Source organism: Lepidothrix coronata, unplaced genomic scaffold (genome assembly GCF_001604755.1).
Source record: "Lepidothrix coronata isolate B3197 unplaced genomic scaffold, Lepidothrix_coronata-1.0 Scaffold96, whole genome shotgun sequence".
In the NCBI taxonomy this organism is placed as follows: Eukaryota; Metazoa; Chordata; class Aves; order Passeriformes; family Pipridae; genus Lepidothrix; species Lepidothrix coronata.
In genome coordinates, this window is record NW_016690276.1 from 184,495 (window position 1) to 205,178 (window position 20,684).

General features: G+C 36.6%; 1 protein-coding gene across 1 annotated transcript in view; it reads left to right on the forward strand.

Moving 5' to 3' along the window:
- LOC108500870 (glutamate receptor ionotropic, delta-2) overlaps nt 1-20,684 on the forward strand; it is a gene marked incomplete at its 5' end in the record, with an annotated part of 287,748 nt that overhangs the window by 59,715 nt on the left and 207,349 nt on the right. The window contains 3 exons of the mRNA XM_017822214.1: nt 6,459-6,512; nt 14,431-14,604; nt 19,641-19,802. Of these exons, the coding sequence (XP_017677703.1) occupies nt 6,459-6,512; nt 14,431-14,604; nt 19,641-19,802 (390 nt within the window). The remainder of the gene's footprint in view (nt 1-6,458; nt 6,513-14,430; nt 14,605-19,640; nt 19,803-20,684) is intronic.

The following is a 20,684-nucleotide window of genomic DNA, read 5'->3' on the forward strand; positions in this document are numbered from 1 at the left end:
GGAGTTGGTGTCCCAGCTCAACTCTTGGGAAAGCTAACTTTCTAAATCACTTTCTAAATTGTTTTAGTATCAGCCATTTCTAGAACTACAGATTATACAATGCCATCTGATTTTAAAGATTAAAAGCAAATGGAAAATGTGGTTTGCTCTGTGGTGGTGGTCCAGCAGAAGGAGATTCACAGTCAGTACTGCAGCTCCTGGTGGAGCAGAAAATTAACAGAAAGGCCAACTCTAGTTGGAGAAACTTTTCTTCAATATTTTGACAAATGAGTTATGTCATCTGGGTGGCTTGTTGCAGAACAGTCCCAGCTGTAACAAAGATAAAACTGTAGCCCAGGAGCTCTCCTCTGTGTATCAAACAGGTGATACTTGAGAAGGCTTGATCTTGTAAGGATCTTTTCATACATGCAACATTACTCCTCATTAGGTAATTTCAAGGCTTGTCTGACTAGTTTCATATGTGTGGTGGTGAATTTTGAAAATGCAGAACAGTTTTCCTGTGTTTCATTTATAAAGGTTATGATGTGTATCTTGCAGTTTTGGCCCACACCTGTGGGCCCATGTCTATAAGAAAGAAGTGATGTAGAGAACTTTTGATTTTTCCATTAAATTACATGTGCTTTGTGCTAAGAAACTGTTTTTCTTTCTTGCTAACTATTGCAGATGGGAAAAGCTTGCATGCTGGCACTACTACTGCTTTATTTGCTTCAGATTGTCTTGCATTTAGGTGATTTGAAGGTTTGAGTGTGAACAATAGAAAGAGCTGTGATAAATTGTCAGGGTCTTCCAAAGAAGTTCTGGAGTTACTGCCAATGACAGATGATTTGTCCTTGCTCATCACTTGTTATCTTGACAGCATTTTTCTTCTCTCTGCAAAATCTCCCTCGGTGTGTAGCTGAAATCTTTAGAAAAAGAAAATTAGTTCCCACTTCATCCATGTTCTTGCTCATCAGTTCAATAGCATCTGTGTTTGACTAAGTGTAACACCTTCCCCATGAAGCATAAGTTTGATTTATTTTAATAGGGTGTTAGGAGAACTGCTGGAGTTTGACATGAACACATTTCTAAAGTTACAAAGATGTTAAGAATGATCTTTTATATCTATTGCTGTGGATTTCTGTGACTGTGTATGAGTGGCTCTGCGTACTTGACAGGCTGTAGCCTTTGCTGCAGGATTTATGCAACTAATGACACAATGTTTTAAAATACTCTAGTGTGAACTCTCAGTCTGAGCAGTGGTTGAGTGAGTAAAGAGTGATTTTCTTTTTCAGGTTTTCCACAATTTCATAAGGTATATTTTAGAACTGTCCTGCTAACTTGCTGCTTTGATTCTTAGTAATGTGATATGTCATTATAAATAATTGAATACTAATATTCTATAGATTAAAAATGCATTAAAATTAAAGATTAGATTTCTTTTAAAGATTAAAAAAATGCTGCATTCAGAAAAAGAGTTCTCTGAAGGTGTTGGTTAATAAGCTGTCCTCTACTTGTTCTCTGACATTGATTTAGTTGTCTGAGACAGGGATGTGTCAGCTGCTATGGGCATTAGACAGAAATGCGGCTCCCCAGTTCATCCTGGAGTTCTGCTTATGTATGTTCCTGCACAATGGAGGTACTCAGTGGCACAGAAGAAATGGCATCTCAAAAGCACAAAATGATTTTTTGGGAGATTTTTTCAAATATTTCCCCTTTCAGTAAATAAAAGCAGTCTGAACTGCACAACGGTTGGTATAGAATTAATAAATTTCTGCTTCCTTTGGCTGTTGGCAATCTGATTCATTGCAATTAAGAAAGTAATGTATATTTAGAAGCACAAAAGCAACCATCTCAGCTTAGACCAAAGTGTCCTACATCCAAAGATGACTTGAATGCCTAAAGGAGCAGTAAAAGCAGGGTAGGTGTATATGTTACTGTCTCCTAATGCTCTCCCAGCTAGTGGCTATGCTTAGCTTTAGAAAGCTTTCTGCACTGACCTATAACTTTGTGTGTTTACTAACCCAGAGCTGCATTCTTGTATGATTTCACCTACAGGAAGTGTGAAATGAGAATTTGTCAAATATGTGCATGTTTTATTTTGTTTTGGAAAGTGTCAACTCTTCGTTTAATATCTGCATAGAATTTTGTGGTTCAGCCCTCATTATGAATACATGCTCTAGTTTTTCTCTGTTTTAACTTAAGAGGTGAGCTGCATAAATAACAGGTTCACCTGCCTTCTGTCCTCTATGGAAATTTCCAATCTGTTCCTTACCTTTCAGGACAGAACAGTGCCACTTCCTGTCACAGAGTCAGCAGAACCAGCAGATGAATCTGAAACTTGCATTGAAGCCCCTACTTCCTACATGCCCCTATTAAATTGTTTTATTGCTTCTAATTTATAGAATCTCAGATTTTTTTTCATTACTGCACTTATGCTTTTGGAGCATTATTCTCTGTACATGCATTTCTCCCTGGCACAGAACACAAGTTCATGCCAGCTCAGTTGATATGCATGCAGATATGAATTTCAACTAGAAAAAAGATCATCACTCAGATAAAAAAAGATATGTGTTCTATCATTCTGAACATTAGTTGTAGAAACCTTCTTCCCACCTTCTTCCCTTCTCTGTTGAAGCTGTGCTATATGCACTTTTTAGGCTATGATCAATTTTAAGCAGACCCAGACGTGCTCTTTTTTTTTTTTTCACTTTAATCTGTTATCACCCCTTCCAAGTGAAAATGCAATGGCTTTTTAGAGTAAACAGAATGGCAAACAATAGATAGACAAGGTCATTCTGGAGCACTGTGTCATGACTGTAAAGGCCTGTTGTGTGTAAGGAATGACTGCTTTACTGATGAATAATTGGATCTAGGTTGTGTTGCTGCTGGCTTAGATAGTTTTGAATGTTTTTAATCTGATTTAATATAGTCTTGTAAACTAGTGCTTAATATCTGCTGACCAAGACAATCTTCTGACTGTGAGATTATGCATATGATTACTCTTAGTGTTTGAAGAAAACTTTAGGATTGAGCGACTTTTTCCTTCAAGCATCAAAACTAAAGGTTTGCATTTATTTATTTTCTGTAAAACAGTGGATGTGCTGGTGCAATCTTCTACACTGAAAAACATAAGGAACGCAATAACTGGAAAATATTGGAAGGTTATATGGTAATATATGGTATATATGTTGGTAATATAATGGTAATAACATTATATTGCCCTGCAATTCTTACAAACATAGTCAAAATGGGCACTGCCAACTTTAGAGGCAACTAAATGGACAGTAAAGACCATCCTGGCAGAGGAGATGCTGAGAGGGAAGGGACTGAGATGCAGCATCTTTATGCTGCTGAAATGAACAGCTCTTTTGTGAGTGATATCAATCACTTTGACTAGGATTTCATCAGCTAAGACTGAATGACCCAAGGATGGAAAGATGGCCTTGAAATCCCAGTCAAATGTTGAGTCCTGGTTCAGATGTAAATGTATATTTCATCAAAGAAAAAAAAAAAAGTAGAAAAAAATAAATGTAGCAACTTTCTCAGGGTATCATCAGTCATCTTTTTAAACAACATCTATCAATACTAGAACAAGCTTTGGGTGGATGGGCTAAGGAAAACACCAAAAAGCAGCTTCTGGCAGACCGAAAGGGGAAGTAAATTTTTAAATCAGGGGCTATTTGTAGCCCATCTAAACTTCGAATATATTAGTTTGAGTGTCTCTGAGTGCATTACAAGTTCATCTCAATTTGACATAAGCTTTTTGAAAATATTTTTAATATTGAGTAGATTCATGAATGCATAAACTTTAATGGATAAAACATGATCTTTCTGCTGAGGAGTTTCAGCTGTAACTAAAAAATGGGTGCATTTCATCTTGTTATTTGAAAATTGTGATAAATATGTCACAGGTAGCCTGAGATGTTTGAAATAATTAGAGTGACTTGTGAGAACAGTCAGCCTCTTTCAGAGACTGACTTAAGCTGTACCTAAGAAACCCAGTGACAATTAGAACCATATTCTGTTGAAAAGGCCTTGTAATTGAAATCTGAGAGCCTGGGCAAGGCAGATACTCCAAACCAAATATTTATAAGGAAACTAAATGAACCGAAACCAAAGTTTTAATGAAAGATACAGTGCATTAAAGTCTGATCAGTTGAAGCTTCAGGCACAAAGAAGTGATCTAGCCCACTTTTAGCATGTTATTAAAAATTGAACAGAAAATGTGAATTTTCATTTTGTGGATTCCTTTATTCTGAAGTTTCAATTGACTGCCATTTTGGAGCAGAGAAAGCTTAGGAGCCCTTTGTGGAACAAAATTATCATTGTAATTTCCTTAGTACCACTGGTAGACTTGACTCAAGGGTGTCACTCAGGCAGGCTGCCCTGGAGTCACAGGACCTTGTGAGACCTCATCTTGAGCAGAGTAGTTACAGCAGGGCAGACGTTCCCAGCAGGACATCCTGGAGCCAAAAGTTAGAAGGGACAAAGTTGCTAGGAACCTGACAAGAAACCAGAAAATATGTCAACCCTGCTGCCTTTTTTTTCTTTTTTTTTTTTTTTATTCTGCTCACTTTTAGCAGAACTGTATGTAGATTGACTAGCAGAATGGTTTCTGCTTCAGTAAGGCTTTGTTTTGTTCTGGTTTATGGAAAATTTAAATGGCACAGCTTATGTTGTAATTGGGATAAAGTTTCTATGTTTTGGAACTTTATGTAAGGAACAAACGTTCCCTTGAGAACTCTGTTACTGTTCTGTCCACTTTCAACCTTTTTTGATTTCTGGGTGTATTTGTCTTCCAACTGCTTTGGTATGAGAGATGTGATTAGAACAGCCATACTCCAGTTCAAGCATCCTGGCTCAGTCTGTCGTGATGCCTTCCATCACAGTTACTCACTTTCTATCCTGTTCTTTTATATGTGCTGTGTGAACGCCTACTGTGGAGAATGCGAGAAAATGTCAAAGCAACACAACAAAATATAATGTTGTTGTTCAATAGTGAGTCTAAATTCCACATAAAGTGAGGAGCCTGATTCCTACTGCTAATAATATTGAAATTTTCCAGAAGCACATTAGCAGCTATGAGTTTCATTCCCCATAATTTCTTATTGGTGCTGAGAGTTTCAAATAAGAAATCAGTTCATACACTGCTTGCTTCTCCCACTCCCCCCAGTTTCTCCACATCAGAATTTCCAGTCTTGCTTATCATTCTGCTAAACAAGCAGTGACCCCAATTCTAACAGCTTTTGAATTAATAATGAAGGTTATCAGCATGGGGTCTTTTGCTGCTCTTAAGATTTGTGACCAGCTAAATTGTTCTCCTTTGGACATTGCACAGTATAAATCACCACCATTCCTGGCAAGTGCTCTTTGTGTTGGTCATCATTAAAAGCCAAACATGACTGTTGTGCAATAGTCCAAGTAATAACAGCCCAGCACTAGGACATTATAAGTCCCAAGCCTTGTTTCTGTTTTGTCTTTTTTTTCTACTGGGATTCAATACAATTTTAAGTATCCAGTAGTTTTGAATTGTGAATCAAGATGAGCATAGTGACTATACAAATAAAATGGGATTAATTTGATTTTAAAACTATTTCCATATTTATGCTAATTCATTTTCATTTAGAGAAAGAATTTAAAGGTGTCCAGCCTTTTCCATTGTTTGTTTCTGGCCTCCCTTCTGTCAGTGATTTCTTTCCTAGCTATTGAAAGGAGAAGAAATGTATTTTTACCCTCTTCACTTCCACTGCGAAGTCGATTCAAACATGACTTGCCACAACATTTTGGTGGATTCAAGGAGGAAACAGACTGAGTGAAAGATGAGTTAGGAAGCACATGTTCCGTTCAGCATAAAGGCAGATCCTGGAATAATTTTCAGCAAAGGCAAGGAAAAGGTGCATGAGAAGAGGGTGAGACACCTTCTGTGTGTGAAACCTGGGCCGGGCTATCATTCGTAATCCCTGTGACAGCCCTTTTTCTCAGGAGAACCATTTCCTTCCTGCTCTTTGCACTTATATGAACCCCAGCATTTGTGGTGTGGATTTTATTGGTTTGGGTTTGTTTTGGGCTTTTTTGATTCATAGGCTTCCAGGGTGGGTATACACTGGAAAGGCCTTAAAGGCAGGAAATACAGAAATCCAACGAGAGTTACTTGATATTCATTTTCTGCCTTCCTCTCTGTTGCTTCCTCTCAACACACAGTACTAAGGCAAAAATGTTTTCATTTGCTTTTCATTCAGCTGAAACATTCTTTTCTGTGATGCCGGCAATGAACTGTATTTTCCAAGTTTAACGGGCAAGTCAAACAATAATACAAATGCTTCTGCAGAATTGTGCTAAAGGTTCTCTGTCCTCAGTTCAATAGCAAAAGTCCTAGAGAGCATGTGCTTTGTTTTTTGTCTTTTGCAGAGAGCATCCTTTTAATTTTCTTCTGGCTTTCACAACAGGCTGACTGATAGCTGGTTTGTTCTCTATTTCAGGTCGTGGAGACTAATTTGGTTGCTTTTGACTGTCACTGGATCATTATAAATGAGGTAACTGTCAAGCAAACATTGTTGTGAACCATGAATCCTGTTTTCAGGCTTACTGACAATATTCATGCTGATTCTCACTTTGCCAACAGGAAGCAGTAGTCATGACAAAGTTCAAGGACGCTAAGGGAATAGATGTTGCTTAATAAAAGTAGAATGACAAGTTCTTGGACTTTCCTCTTTTGTCTTTCCTGTTTTAAATGGAAGTCCTTGAATGAATAAATGGAAAATAAAATGAAAATCCCCTTTGCTTCTGAGTATCTTGATATTTGGTATTTGAGCTGACTGTTTTTATAGGATCTTTAAAGGTCTTTTTTTTCATATGTAATCTTTTTAGAGGACTCCTTTAATTTTGTTTATATTTTAATGATTTTTTCTTAATAATCAAAATAATAATAATAATAATAAAATCCCATATTTCACTGTCCTTTAAGAATTGCCCAAGAATTCCATCATGTTTGATATCCAAACCACTTGATGTTAGTGAGAGGCTTTTTGGTAGACTTCTGGATTAGGTCATATGTGAATGTTTATAAAGGGAAAAAAGAAATTTAAATTGAAAACCTGTTTTTAAACTATGAGATAAGTTCTTCCATGAAAACTTGTCAGCTAAAATATGACAACTCAATATGTGAAATAATTTTGCATATAAAACATTGAACAATACAGTTCTTAGATTTGACAGTATTCAGGTTTTTCTTTTGTTTATTGAAATACAATTTAGGTCCAGAATAGCTGGATTTCCTGAATAAATAACTCTCCCCTAACACGTAGATCATGGAACTCCTGAATATTCTCAGGATAAAAGATTGGTTGGAGATATTGCGTGTAAATTCCAGATCTACTGCCTGAATTTACTGTACACTTCTGTTTTCATACTTAGTTACTAAATTTTCATCAATATACTGTGCTAAACCAGTGGATTTTTGGCCAGTTTTCCCTGGAGAAAAACATGTCTCCGAAAATGTTGTGAAGACAAACCAGGTCCAGCATAAATTATTAATTTGGGCTCTGCATTGCTCCTCACCAGTATTGTGTGTGTTTTCCAGCACTGAGTGGGGCTTTGCTGGTTGAGAACCCAGCTTTGATCTACAGGCAGTCATGTGAACAACATACATGTTTTCTTTTCCACGTCAGATTAAACTAGAATTCACTTGTAGTGAGTGGAATTTTGAAATAGAGTGTTCATCTATACTCTTTAGACTTAACACATAGTATTTTAAAGAGACCATTAACTGAATATAAAGCCATCCTCTGTATCAGTAGATTGGACAGCAATCGTAGGCAAAGCTCAGATTTTGGCTTGCTGTTCACATTAAAAAACAACTACTATTGGTTTTTCGTTTTCAATGTTATTTACTTTCCAGAAGTTCAAAAGAAGGTGCTTGCTTTTAGCTGTTTCAGCTCATTCACCCTCAAAAAGGAAAATAAAACCGAGGATCCATTCCTAGCATACATACTTTCTTTTCACTTTTATTCAGAAACTAATGTCTCTGTGGGAAAAAATCTGCTTTCTAAGCATTGTTATTTGCACATTGTAGCAGATTAAATGGCAGAGCAATCAAAGTGGTTACCACTCAACTGCCTTCTCCACTCCAAACTCTTTCTCCGGGCTGCAGTCCCAACAGCTAAGAGAGATGAATAATATATGCAGTGAAATGTACATCATCTCTTCTTAGTTTTATAGTCTTGTATGTGAAATAGGCAAAAGCCATGATTAAGTTAATTCTGACAAACTGTGCTGTAAACCATAGCCATTGAAATCTCTGTATCTCATTCAGTTGTTCATGTTTTTGGTTTTAGAGAAAATGAATATGTTTAGTGCTATCTCAGCTTAATCTGCTTCTAGATCTAAATACACATTCCCACTTAAGTAACTTTCAAACTCTGTTTAAAAATGCTAGTAATCTCAATATTTTGCAGACACAGAAATCAGATTAGCAATAAATAAGATAGGTAGGTAATAATATAGAAGGACTTCTGTTTTGCCCAATTTTTCCTTACCACTATGTTCAAATTGCAACAGAAATGTACATATTTCCTGAATGATGACTGTTGTGTAACATTACTTGCTTATTGGAACATTTTGCCAGTTCAGTAACAACATGGCAATGCCTCCATTTGGCAGTGCAAGATTTGGAAATACATGATTTGTGGGGCCTTTACTCTGTGGAATGTGAAACAGCCATCTTTATATCCAAGTCCATTTGAGGTGGTTGTCCATTTCCTGTTGATGACCACAATACTTCCATATGACTGTGAAATGATCTTGGAGCTCTGTCTATTTTGTTGCTTATATGAATCTTTTGTGGCAACTTAGACATGCGTTCGAGTGCCTGTATTGGCTAAATCAGACTGCCAACTAAGTAACTAGCACTGCATCTCTGACCTCCTAATTTGAAATTCTAAAATGATTTATTACAGTGAAAATGCATTGTTTTGCAAAATTCTACATATGAATTAAATAATTCCTTGCATTGGGATACCAAAATAAGCTGGAATTGTTTTTCCTTTTCCATCACTGTGCCAAGGGAATACAACGTACTTACCAACTATAGTAATACAAAAGAAAATACCACCTTCAGTTTTGTGATCAGGAATCTGCTTAGGCTTTGTGAGGTAACATCTGTTATTTTAATTGCTCACTCTTAATGCTATAATGCCTGCAAAGAGTTCCTTAAATTTTATTGTCCCATTAGTTGCTACTTTATGTAATACAGCAAATTTTCTTGAAGACTGTGTATCATAATGGAAATGTATATGTGGGAGGAAGGGGTTTGTTCCCATAAAACATAACACACCATATTAGCCCTCAGCAAATAATGCAAATCTCTTCTGGTCCTTGTAGTCAGCTGAAAAGACAGTCTCCAAATAAATGTTCCTATTTCTTCAAGGCCTTAAAGCAGATGTTGCAATTCTTTATTTAAAATTTGCAGGAATTATAGATTTGAATATAGTCATGATCAAATATGCCTTAACAAAATGTGAGAATGGATTTCTCACGCTCTCCCCCCCTCTGTCTGTCTGTCTTTGCTTGCTTCATTTCCTCTGCACAATAGTAAATATAGCTTCAAAAATCCCAGGATAGAAAAATTATATTTCTTCTTAAATCACAAGTGTGATTTTATTTAGTGGAACTGAAGGACGAGCATTTGTATGATTATCACCTCTTTCCTTTGCCCTTTTTAAATGAAAGAAATGTCCTCTTTTTCATTTTCTGTCATGTCTCTATCAAACATTTTCCTGTGTTAAAACTTTCAAGGTTATTAATCTCAATTTTAATAGTCTCAAGATTATTACCTTACCACACCCAAGATTGCCACCAGTTCTCTGTTAACATTGTTATCTCAAGGTCAGCCCCAAACACTTTCCAATGCCTACAGTTACCATACAGGAGGTGAAACTATTAATGCTTCTTTACAAAGGATTGGTTGGGTTTCATCTACAATAATGTGCAGAACTATGACCAGCCCTATTAAAAAGAGAATGGAATGAGGGCACAGAAAAGCTGATTTGTGTGAGAAGAGACTGGAAAGGTTGGCTTGATAAGGCTATGAAAACAAAGACTGAAAGAGGATGTACCCTCTGTTTATAAACACATACAAAGTGTGAATAAATGCATCATTCTCAAGAGCTAGAGGACAAGGTTGACACAAGAACAAATTACTTCAATTTATCCATGGGCAAACTGAGGTCAAAAGTTGATAAAAGGTTTCTAATTACCAGGCATCAGAGTCTGGAAAAACTCCTTCTTTGAGGAAAGAATGAAAAAAACCTCCAAACTCTTTTAAAAAGACCAGTTTATAGAAAAAGATCTGACTGGTTTGCCAGTCATAGCACATGAGAGGACTGGGGGACCTGCAAGGTTGTATTCAAAGACTACTTTCTGATGAGCACACTTTTCCTAGGAGAGGATTGGTCCTTGGCCCATGTATTCATCATGATTCCATTGTGTTTCACCCTATTGCCCTCCACCATGGAGAACAGCATAGAGCATAACTATGTTTTAAGCTTGAGCAATTAGTTCAGGTCCTAAAATCATGGCTCAGTTCCAGGAGCTCACATAGTTCTACCTTTTCATATGGATAATGATTAATAGTAACACTAGAGCTTCATTTGAACCCTTTTGCAATGGGTCAGTGGGTCCAGTGACACCCTCTTTGGAACAGGTGGGCAACCAAGATGCCAGCTCTTGGCATAGTGAGAGCTAACGGACAGACAGATTGAACCCTGCTTTCTCCAAACTCTTGGATTTTTTTTTCTCTGTGAAACCTAAAAATTTATTTCATTGTCCTATCAGGTTTTATTCACCCTCCTTCCCAGAGCCAAGAAACCTAAGGGAGATATAACGAAGCAAGTGATCATGCAGTTCAAGATCTTCCTTTACTTGTCTTGGAGCTTCATCTAGTTATGCCTTTCCCTCAGCTACTCCTCTTTGGAAGGTGCTGAGAAATTCAGGAAGGGCGCAGCACAAATGTGCTATGGCATGGGCAGTGGCAGCCCTGAGGCCCCAAGGGGGTGTGCAGTGGCCACCCTTTCCTGCTCTGCCCTCTGCTCACTGCTGCTGACTTTTGGAGGAGGAAGAAACACTGTCCTCTCTGAGTGTCATGAATTTATGTGATGAAGTCCTGGCATGCACTGAAAAATAGGGCAAGTCCACTATATTATAGATACTGGAATCATCCTCCTGGCCCAAAATTGTTTCCATAATAAATGGTATTGCTGCCTTACTTTGGTGCTTATTACAGGAGCATGTAAATAAATTATTTCCCTTCATGTCTCTCACTACAGGTACAATTGCCCTATGGTGAACAGTAAGTCTCTACCTGGGCTGCTTATCTTAAAATAATGGGACAAATCTGAATGGCAATATTTATTACGTGTCCTGTCATGTTACCCACTGGAGTCCCTGCCTTATATATATCAAGATGATCCTCTTCAGTTCCCTTTCCCTAATTCATCTCCAAAGAGTTATTAATTTAAAACAGCATTTATTTTCTTATTTAATTTCCTACTCTGATGAAACGTACATCTAATTTTATCCTTGTTGCATTTGTGATAGGACAGTGTCCATTTTATTCCAAGTTCAGACCAATAAAAGAAAGGCTTGGAACTATATATTGAACTTCTGATGTAAAGAAAAAAAGCAACCCCACATAACCTAGCCTAAATTTATACAGGTGCCAACTCAGTTCAACTTGGCCAACTTTCTAATTTTTTTTGACATTTGATGCTTGTGTAACAAATCATCTGCCATCCTTATATCATTACACTGTATCCTCCTTTGAAGTGCAAATGAAAATTGTTTCCTCTCATACAATAGTTGCTTTATATAGTTTTCTTAAGTCAGATCCAAAATACAAGAATGAGAGATGATATTGGAGAGTCATTATATAAAAGGCTTGTCACTCAGTCAATGCCAAGTATTAAAAAAATTACAAAGAAATACATAGCAAATGACTAATGGTGAATTAGGGTTTGCATGGCATTGCTTTTTTGTTAACCTAAAATCTGAATATATGATATAATCAGTGGAATTCACAGCATTTAAAATAATAGCTGTCATTAATCTGTAGATGTATATACCTCCTTGGCAACCCTACAAAAATATCTCTGATGTTTGAATTCTGTTGTTATTTCCCAGGTGATGTATAAAAATATGAGGTAGTAGCCTAAAGGTTAAAATGAGAACACTGTTTAAAATGCACCAAAACATGCTTACTACAGAAAACATAAATATACTTTTAAGGCAGAAAAGATAAATGTTTGAGGAATTGAAAGTCAAAATCTCTTTTGAAGTAATATTTGGAAATATAATGTGGCCATGCAGGTATCTGTTTTTACATTATTAGAACGAGTCTAATAATCTTGGGTTTACAGTTTAGGCATGGTATATAATGAAACTAGAAAAACTTCTTTTTAAATCCTCTGAGAAAGGATATAATTTAAAATCAAGATAAGAAGTTACTTGAGCTCTCCTTTATGATTGTATTGAAAGTATTTTAAAAAAACATGATATGTATTTTGCTAAAACAGCATTATATTTATTTTTTTTTTACTTTGAAGCTAGTGAAATGATACAGACTAAATGAAAAGATGGCGTCTTACGCTGACATAAACCATTATCTGTGGTACATTAAGAATTAATTGACCAGCAATGCAAGATATTACACTGGACACAGCTGATGCTATGTGTTATTTCTCTTTACAGAAAAATCTATATTTCGTAAAGAACACTAATAACAGATGAATTCAGAAACTGTGATAATCTGTGAAGGCAAATAAAATACTTTTATGGTAGTCAAGAGAGTAGAAGTTAAAATTTACATCTCAAATGTTTTTCTTCCAAAATTTAAAGGAAACAAACAAATACCAATATGTCCAAAGAAGTTGCTTCAAAATAACAGAAGGATATTATACTGAAACTGCAAAAAAAATCCAAAATAACTGGGATAGTTGTCTTAATGTAGACAGCTCTTGTTGTCTCTCTTGTCACAGAGTGCTACCTTTTCAAAAAGCTTGGCTTCCTTTTCAATAGAAAGATTCCATAATTTGAGATCAAGTCTATCTCCTGGTGTCTCCTAAATTCTTTAATATGATTACAGATCAGAAAGCTAAAGACAGAAAAAGGTGATGGCATTTCATTACACAAAGCAGGTATAACAAAACAGATGTGCTGTATCCTTTGAAAAATGAGAAGCTATAAATACACAAATGAGAATCAAAAATAACTGTGGCTTTATGAAAGGGAATGTTAAATTCAGGCTGCTAATAGGAGCTCCTTGAGCACCTCCCTTCCTGGGGGCATATCCACAATTTTAAATGTCTAGAAAGTTTGGGGCATCAGCCTCTGTCATTAAGACAGATTATGAATAAATAGTTCAGCATGATGAAAAATAGATTTTGGTTAAAAAGACTGAACAAATTTTAGATTATTCCTACTATTTTACAGAAAAATACAGATGCCGAATTAATTTGAAAGCAACCAGCTGACTCTATTTGAGTCTTTAGGAAAAAAAAGTTTAACTAAAGTTCAAGTTCTTATGTGAAATTTGGAGTAAGTTATTGTTGCCTGTGAGCCTGTGCTCCTGTTATTCCACATTCCCTGAGGAGTTCATCATTCAATGGCGTAAAAAAATGTGTTCCCAAGCTGCAGGAATTTATGCTATGTAAAGAACTGTTTTTCTGTTTTCCCTAGCCTGTCTTAGAGTTAATATTTTAAGCTTAATATTTCACATATTGATGTATTTACTTAGTTATTTTTTCTTTAAAGTATGTGTCTGTGGAGCTGAGTATTCTGTTGTAAGCCTTAATAGGTTCCCTATGGAATAAAAATTTGTTTTCAAATTAGGTCTTGCTATAAACAAGCACCTAGAATGATCTTGTGCATTTTCTTTGCCCTTTTGGTAAATGGGCTAACTTACATGTTTGCTAATTTACACATTGTTTATAGGTTCTTGATATTCTGTTTCTAGGAAATGAACACTTAAGACCTGAAAAATTGTCTCTACCTTCACAGCTCCTAAGTAATGCTACACTTAGAAATACATCATGGTATGACTTCCTACTGATTTACACATTATCTGTCAAGGATGCTGTGAAACACTTCTTAAATTAAAGATCAGAAAAGGTAAAAGGAGAGGCAGAGAAAATCCCAAATGAAACAACTAGGCTCAATTACATCTACAAGTATTTGGTGAGGTTTGGGCACAGTACACTTTAAAGTTGTGCAGTTAGGGGTGGTATGTCACTTGTTTTAATGAGCATGCACTCATTGTTTTCAAGGCTGTGGCAGAGCTTGACAGTAGCTGTGTATCAATCACAGGCCTCTTGCTTCACTCAGTTTATTTTTTTGTTTCTGATCTGGTGGTCACTGAATTTTAACTCTCATCCATATTCTTTCCCTTGCCTTATCTTTCAGGAAATAAATGACGTGGATGTGCAGGAGCTGGTGAGAAGGTCAATCGGAAGATTAACAATTATTCGACAGACATTTCCAGTTCCCCAAAACATAAGTCAGCGCTGTTTCCGTGGCAACCACAGAATATCTTCATCACTGTGTGATCCGAAGGACCCTTTCTCCCAAAGCATGGAGGTAGTTCATATACTAGTATATCCCCACCTGGGACCTGTCTTTCTAGATAAGTTCTAAGTTTTTCCCCAGGGGCTTAGTGTAACTTACTGTTATTTTTCATGTCTTCTCTGACATGTAGCTTAATGGCTTATGGCATGACAAGGAAATACTTGGGTTAGGGTGGGTGAATGTGGCCAATGGAGAGCAACTTGCCCGCTCCACAGTGATAAACATCCAAAAAAGCCACCTGATCTCCAGGTAATGGGGTATTCATTTTGTTACCCTGCTAGATTTTAATTTTTGTCATCTCACCAAGAAGAATTTCCTCCCTGTAGTCAATGTCTCCTGAGTGGCTGTGCTTCTCTAAGCCCCAAATATGTTGTCAATAGGAAAGTCTTCCTGGGGATCACCCACATCATCTATTTCAAGTGTCAGTGTATACATCTAAATCTAAGTTCCAAAGAGGCCTTATTTTCAGGGTTGTTAATCACAAATTACAATTAATTGTACCACAATTGTACCAGTTAATTACCACATGAATTCAGCAACAGGATCATGGTCACTGTCCTCCTGATTTCACACAGTTTTTCCAAGAAAAATTCCTCCGTCTCTCATTAGGCTTCATCATGACAAAGCTATGGCAAATCAGGAGTGTGAAATTGGCTTAACATGTTGATTTTACTTTTGGTTTGGTTTTTTCCTGTGTTCATTTTTGTAGCTGTGGAAAGATTGTTTTTAGCAGTGGAGGAAGAGTGAGAAAAAACAATGGGAGAAAAATAGGGAGGTTTTGAAGAGTCTTTGCTTAGAATGAAAATATGTAAGTGTAAAAGGAGAAGTGTGGATAGTCTTGCCCTGTTCCAGATTAGCTGTAAGAGCCTTTGTCTGTTACAAATTGTGGACAACATGGCCAGTAAACAATAACTGATGACATGAAAAACTTTGGCTGTAGCACACTGCACAGTCCTCCTAGTAGAGTTCTTAAACAGGGCTGTGTAAGGTCCATAGATGCACTGGATATATCTAGAGACTTTGTAGGAAGTGCAAAAATCCTTTAAGGCTGTGCCATGCTGTTATGGCAGCATAGTCCTAAGGGGAACTTGGGTAGTCTATAGACAATGTGTTAAAGCTGAGGGTGTGATTACATGAAGGCACTAGAGATTGCAAAGAGCAGTTTTCGTGAACAGTTACTAACTACATCAAGGCAGAAAACAAAAATCATGTATTGATGGGAAGCTTCATATGTTAATTTATCTTTCTCTTCATTTTCATTTTCACTTTAACAGTTGACTGACTCAAGGAAAGATAAGTTCAAGAAATCAAAATTTTTTCTCTATAAATTGACGAATTCCATTTAATGTGTTAGATAGGATCCCATGCCTTAACCTGTGCTTCATGATCAACATATAACTTGGAGAGCTATAATATTTCTGTTGAAAGCTTTTGTAACGTTTTGTGTCAAAGGAATGATGGAAGCTTTACTGGCTTAACTGTTCACGAAAAACAGTTAACTTGCTTTTTTCATCCTTTCCCTGAGACGGCTGTGCTTCATTATTAGCTGAGTGAGACAACATTAGAAACTGAAAGGCAGGAAAACTCTGACACAGTTTCCCCTGTGTCTTCATATGATGCACAGACCTTTGAGTAGCTGTGGGGTTTGTTTGCTGCTTCTTTGTTCTGCTCAACAATATTATAAATTAGTTTCTAATCCAATGGGGAGTTGGAACAGTTTAAAATTGAAATTACTAATGCTCTTTTTTTTATGACATTGAAGTGTGACTAATCAGAAACATTCTCTGGAAATTATAAGGGTGGATTTTTTGATTTATTTTTTTCTGAATTATTCCCCCTAAAGTCTGTGTGAATAATTAATTTTTTTCAGCATCTTTATTAAAACACTGAAAAAATATTTTGGTGAAGATGCCTCATTGTGTCTCTGGAATTTTTCTAGTTGAAACTATTTATATAAATTTTTATCGTTTTGGAGGTGGGAAGTTAAAAACTGGATTCACATAAGTATTTAGTACCAAAACCTTTTTGTCTAAAAACATGTGCAATATCATAGGTATGCATAAAATGACCACTGTTAATCCAGATTAATCACTCATCCTTAATCTGATTGCTAAATAGCTTTCTTCTATGCTCTGGAACAAAAAAATCACATCTGAATTTTGAATTACATCAACAGAAGGTTATGCAGTTAAATACTACTTGGTAATGCAAGTGTCCCCCCTCTCATCTAAGAGACTTGGAATAAATAAAGGATCAGTAAGGGGTATGAGGCAATGCATTAAATGCCCCAGTAAATTTATGTGGGAAATTAATAAAGGTGTAAAGTGACTTTAAATTACAACCCTGCTCTGTTCATCAGGACAGTTACTAATAAAGCATAGTTCTGGTAGTGACGGGGAAGGGTGATTTTGAGAAACAGGAATTAATTGTACTGTCTTTATCATTGCATTATCAGTGATTGATTGCTGTAAATGTTAAGTTGAACTATTAGTGAAGGAATAACAATGCTTAATGATTGCTGAACTCTGTCCTCCTGAGCCCTGTTAATACTTGATGAAGGCCCAGCTATATTACTCTTAGATTAGTGAGTGCATCCTTCCTCATAAACTGTGACAATTGTCTTCTATTCCCATGACAGTAGGTTACAGAAGCTACCTTGAAAGCAATGTCAATTTGTTGGGAAATGATGACTTGGCATCTGAAGCCCTTCATGTACCAATTTAGTCTCGTTAGTGACCTTATTGCCTCTCTCTCCTTTTGGCAATCCCCTGAAAGGGATGTTTTTATCCCTTTGGCAAAGGTTTATGTAAAAAAACCCTTGTCTCACCACACAGTGATAATTCCTTTCCTCCCCATTCCAGCAAATATCCCTTTAGTACTGACTTCATTGGAGAAATATAGTTTTAGCTGAAATGCTTTGAATTCTCTGTAGGTTTACAATACATGGGCAAATCATCCAAGTTGTTTTAAAAGTGCTTGATTAATCTGAACCCAGATCCTCAATCCATGTTTTTAATCCTGTCATGCACGGTGACGCCTGGCCTATGCATCTGCAGGTGTGAAGTAAATTTGTTCCTGGGTGAATACTGAAATGGAAATGTTCATAGCCACTGGAGTCACTGGAGAAGCCTGAGTAAGAATAAAGAAGTGTTTTCCAGAAAGATGGAGTGAAGGATCATTATCATTTAAAGAAAAAGGGCAATAAGGATCAGAGGTTCTGTGTATCTGTGGTACTAACAATGTAGAGTTGTAAAGGTAATAGAGGATTTCGAGAGTTTATCAGAAGGGAAAGCGGCAGACAATTAGGTATCCTTTGACGAAATATGGAAGGCAAAAAGTCTGAAATAATTCTGGCCAGGTAAGGAGAAAAACTCCTTCTTCCCTGGATGCTTGGCAGGGAAGGAATCTGTCACATAACCCTCCTTGGAACAGTATAGAGCAGGTTGTGGATGACACAAGCAAAGCCAGCATAAAGATAGAATTTAGAAAAGAAAATAAAAACATCAAAGTAGGTTATATGGAAAAGAGTAATTAGGCAGGAAGAGAGGTGGGTTTTTTTCCATTAGGTTTTTTTTTCCTCCTGTTTTTTAAGGTGATGTGTGGCTTTACCAATCATTGTCTCACATATTCAGCATTATTGCGCTTGTTTGCCATATAGCCCCTCCCAACAGCGGTGGGACTTTCCCAGTTGTTGGATATATTTAAACAGCAGAATAGGGGCATTCTCCACAAAGTTGATGTACTTTCTATTGTAAGCTTCCTTCTGCTAAAAGATTTTGAACACACCATCTGTATCTGTGTAAAAAAACCTTTACAGAGAGCAGTCAACATATTCCACAAATCCGAGAAAGTGTTTTTTGGCTTGTCTGTGACTGATGGAGAAAAAAACACAGCAGCCTTGCTTCAGTTAGCAAATTACCACTGACTAATTTGTTGTCAGGCACTAGAAATGCCCTACAGACCACGTTATCAGGCAGATGAGGAAACTGAGTTTCCCTCAATAACTTCGAATGACCAATAGGTTTTCTAAAAATAATATTCCCGAAGGTCCTTTTCATTTCTGAACATAATTTTTCTTGAAGAGAACCTCCATTCAGGACAGCTGAGGGGTTTTTTTATGATACTGTCAGTAACTTAAATGTTCCTGCCATTTAAGGACAGAAAAGACTGATATAAAGCTATACTGTAAATTACTTGTTTCAGAAGCGTTCATGAATTCTGATCTTTTGTTCTTTTACGTTTAATTGTATCTTTTGCTTCTGACTTTGTACTGTGAGCATTTAAAAGTACATATATAAAAATAGTACATGGGTAAGTGGAACTGGCACACAAGTGATACCTTTTCTTGGCTTCAACTGTTCTTTGATCCCAAACTGGAACTTCCTCATACTGTGTGTATGTAACTATGCTTGCAGTGAAACACATATGCATTTACTCTGTAAGAATTTTATCCTGTGAGGAATTAGCAGCCAATGCCAATACATCAACAGGAAACACTACAAATTGCAGAATCTACATGCAATTGCACTCTGCACACTGAATTATATTTCATGCCAGATATTGCCTCAGTCAGAATTGACTACAAAAATCAGGAGCAAAAAACACAATTAAATGATTTTGAATTTTCTGAGTTTCTGTTTTTCGAAAGAACAAAACAGCCTTGAAAATAATTTAATGGTGTCCAAATATCTGGTGACTGAAAAATTGAAATTTGCAAGCAATTGGTTTAAAATAAAAGAAAATCTGTTTATGTTCATGAGTAGGGCTTTAAATCTGGCAAGTGGAGCTGAGCCAGTGATTGGGCTGTCTGTACTTCTCGTGTGTGTAGCTGGTTGCTGCAAATCACTTCCAGCATTACAGGCCCTAGATACAGATTTTACCAGAGCCCAAAGGTATGGCATTTTGACTCTTACAGATTCTTCTTAATATCAAATAAGGTGTTTAATTACCAGAGGATTATGGGTGAGGCAAAACAAATTATAAATTCTGGCTGCTGGCAGGAGACTACAAATAAAAATGCTAATCCTTCCCTTTTTGTCTCCTTACAGATTTCAAACCTGTATATATATGACACTGTCCTCCTGCTGGCAAATGCCTTTCATAAGAAGCTGGAGGACAGGAAGTGGCACAGCATGGCCAGCCTCACCTGCATCAGGAAGAACTCTAAACCCTGGCAAGGAGGACGATCAATGTTGGAAACCATCAAGAAGGTACCTTTTTCCTATGTTTCCTCATCTTTGATTTCTAAGATGCTCACATTAAGCAATATTTCCTGTTGGGTTACATATTACTCTTGTCAGTACCAGCAGTATAGTTTTTATATTTTCACAGTTCCTGAATGAAACTAGTCTTTATTTGTTTTTGGCTATTTGGTGGTGGTTTGTTTTTTTCTGTGTCATAAATAATCATATTGAAATAAATTCAATGAGTTTGTTTACTAAAACGACCAAACCAGTAGGATGTTCAAATAAGAAAGTGTCACAGGTGAAAAAGAGTCACTGTTGAAAAAGTGTCACAGGTTAGGAAGAAAAGCAAATAAATTTACTATTTGTAAAAGAAGAAAGAAAAAATTGCAGAATTTCACTTGGGCAACATTCTGTGGAATTTGCTGTTGTGCTGCTTTTGACATTACTATAGTGAAATCACAGAAAAGAGAGTGAGGAAAACCTCAACTTATGTAGGCTATATCCTGCCATTGCAGAACTGTTCCTGTAACTGTCTCTACAGTGCTTTATTCAATGTCAACCTTTCGCTGCTTCCCTGTGATTATTATTTCATACCTTAATCATGCTCATTGCCCAAGATGCTTTTCCTGTTCTTCAGTCCTTAAAGATAATTTTTCTTAGTTATTTCCTTTCTTCATGATATTTACAACCTCCACATACTTACAGACAAATATTACAGCCTTCCAGGTCAGTATTTAGTCAATATACACAGACTCATAGTTTAACCTTCCCTGTAAGTTATTCACCTCATTCTCGTTATGGTATTGATGTCTTTCATAAAACTGCCTTCCCACTTTTCTGCACGTACTTCTTGGTAATGTATACTTACATTTAAAGTGCTGGCAGTGCTGACGTTGAAAATACAAA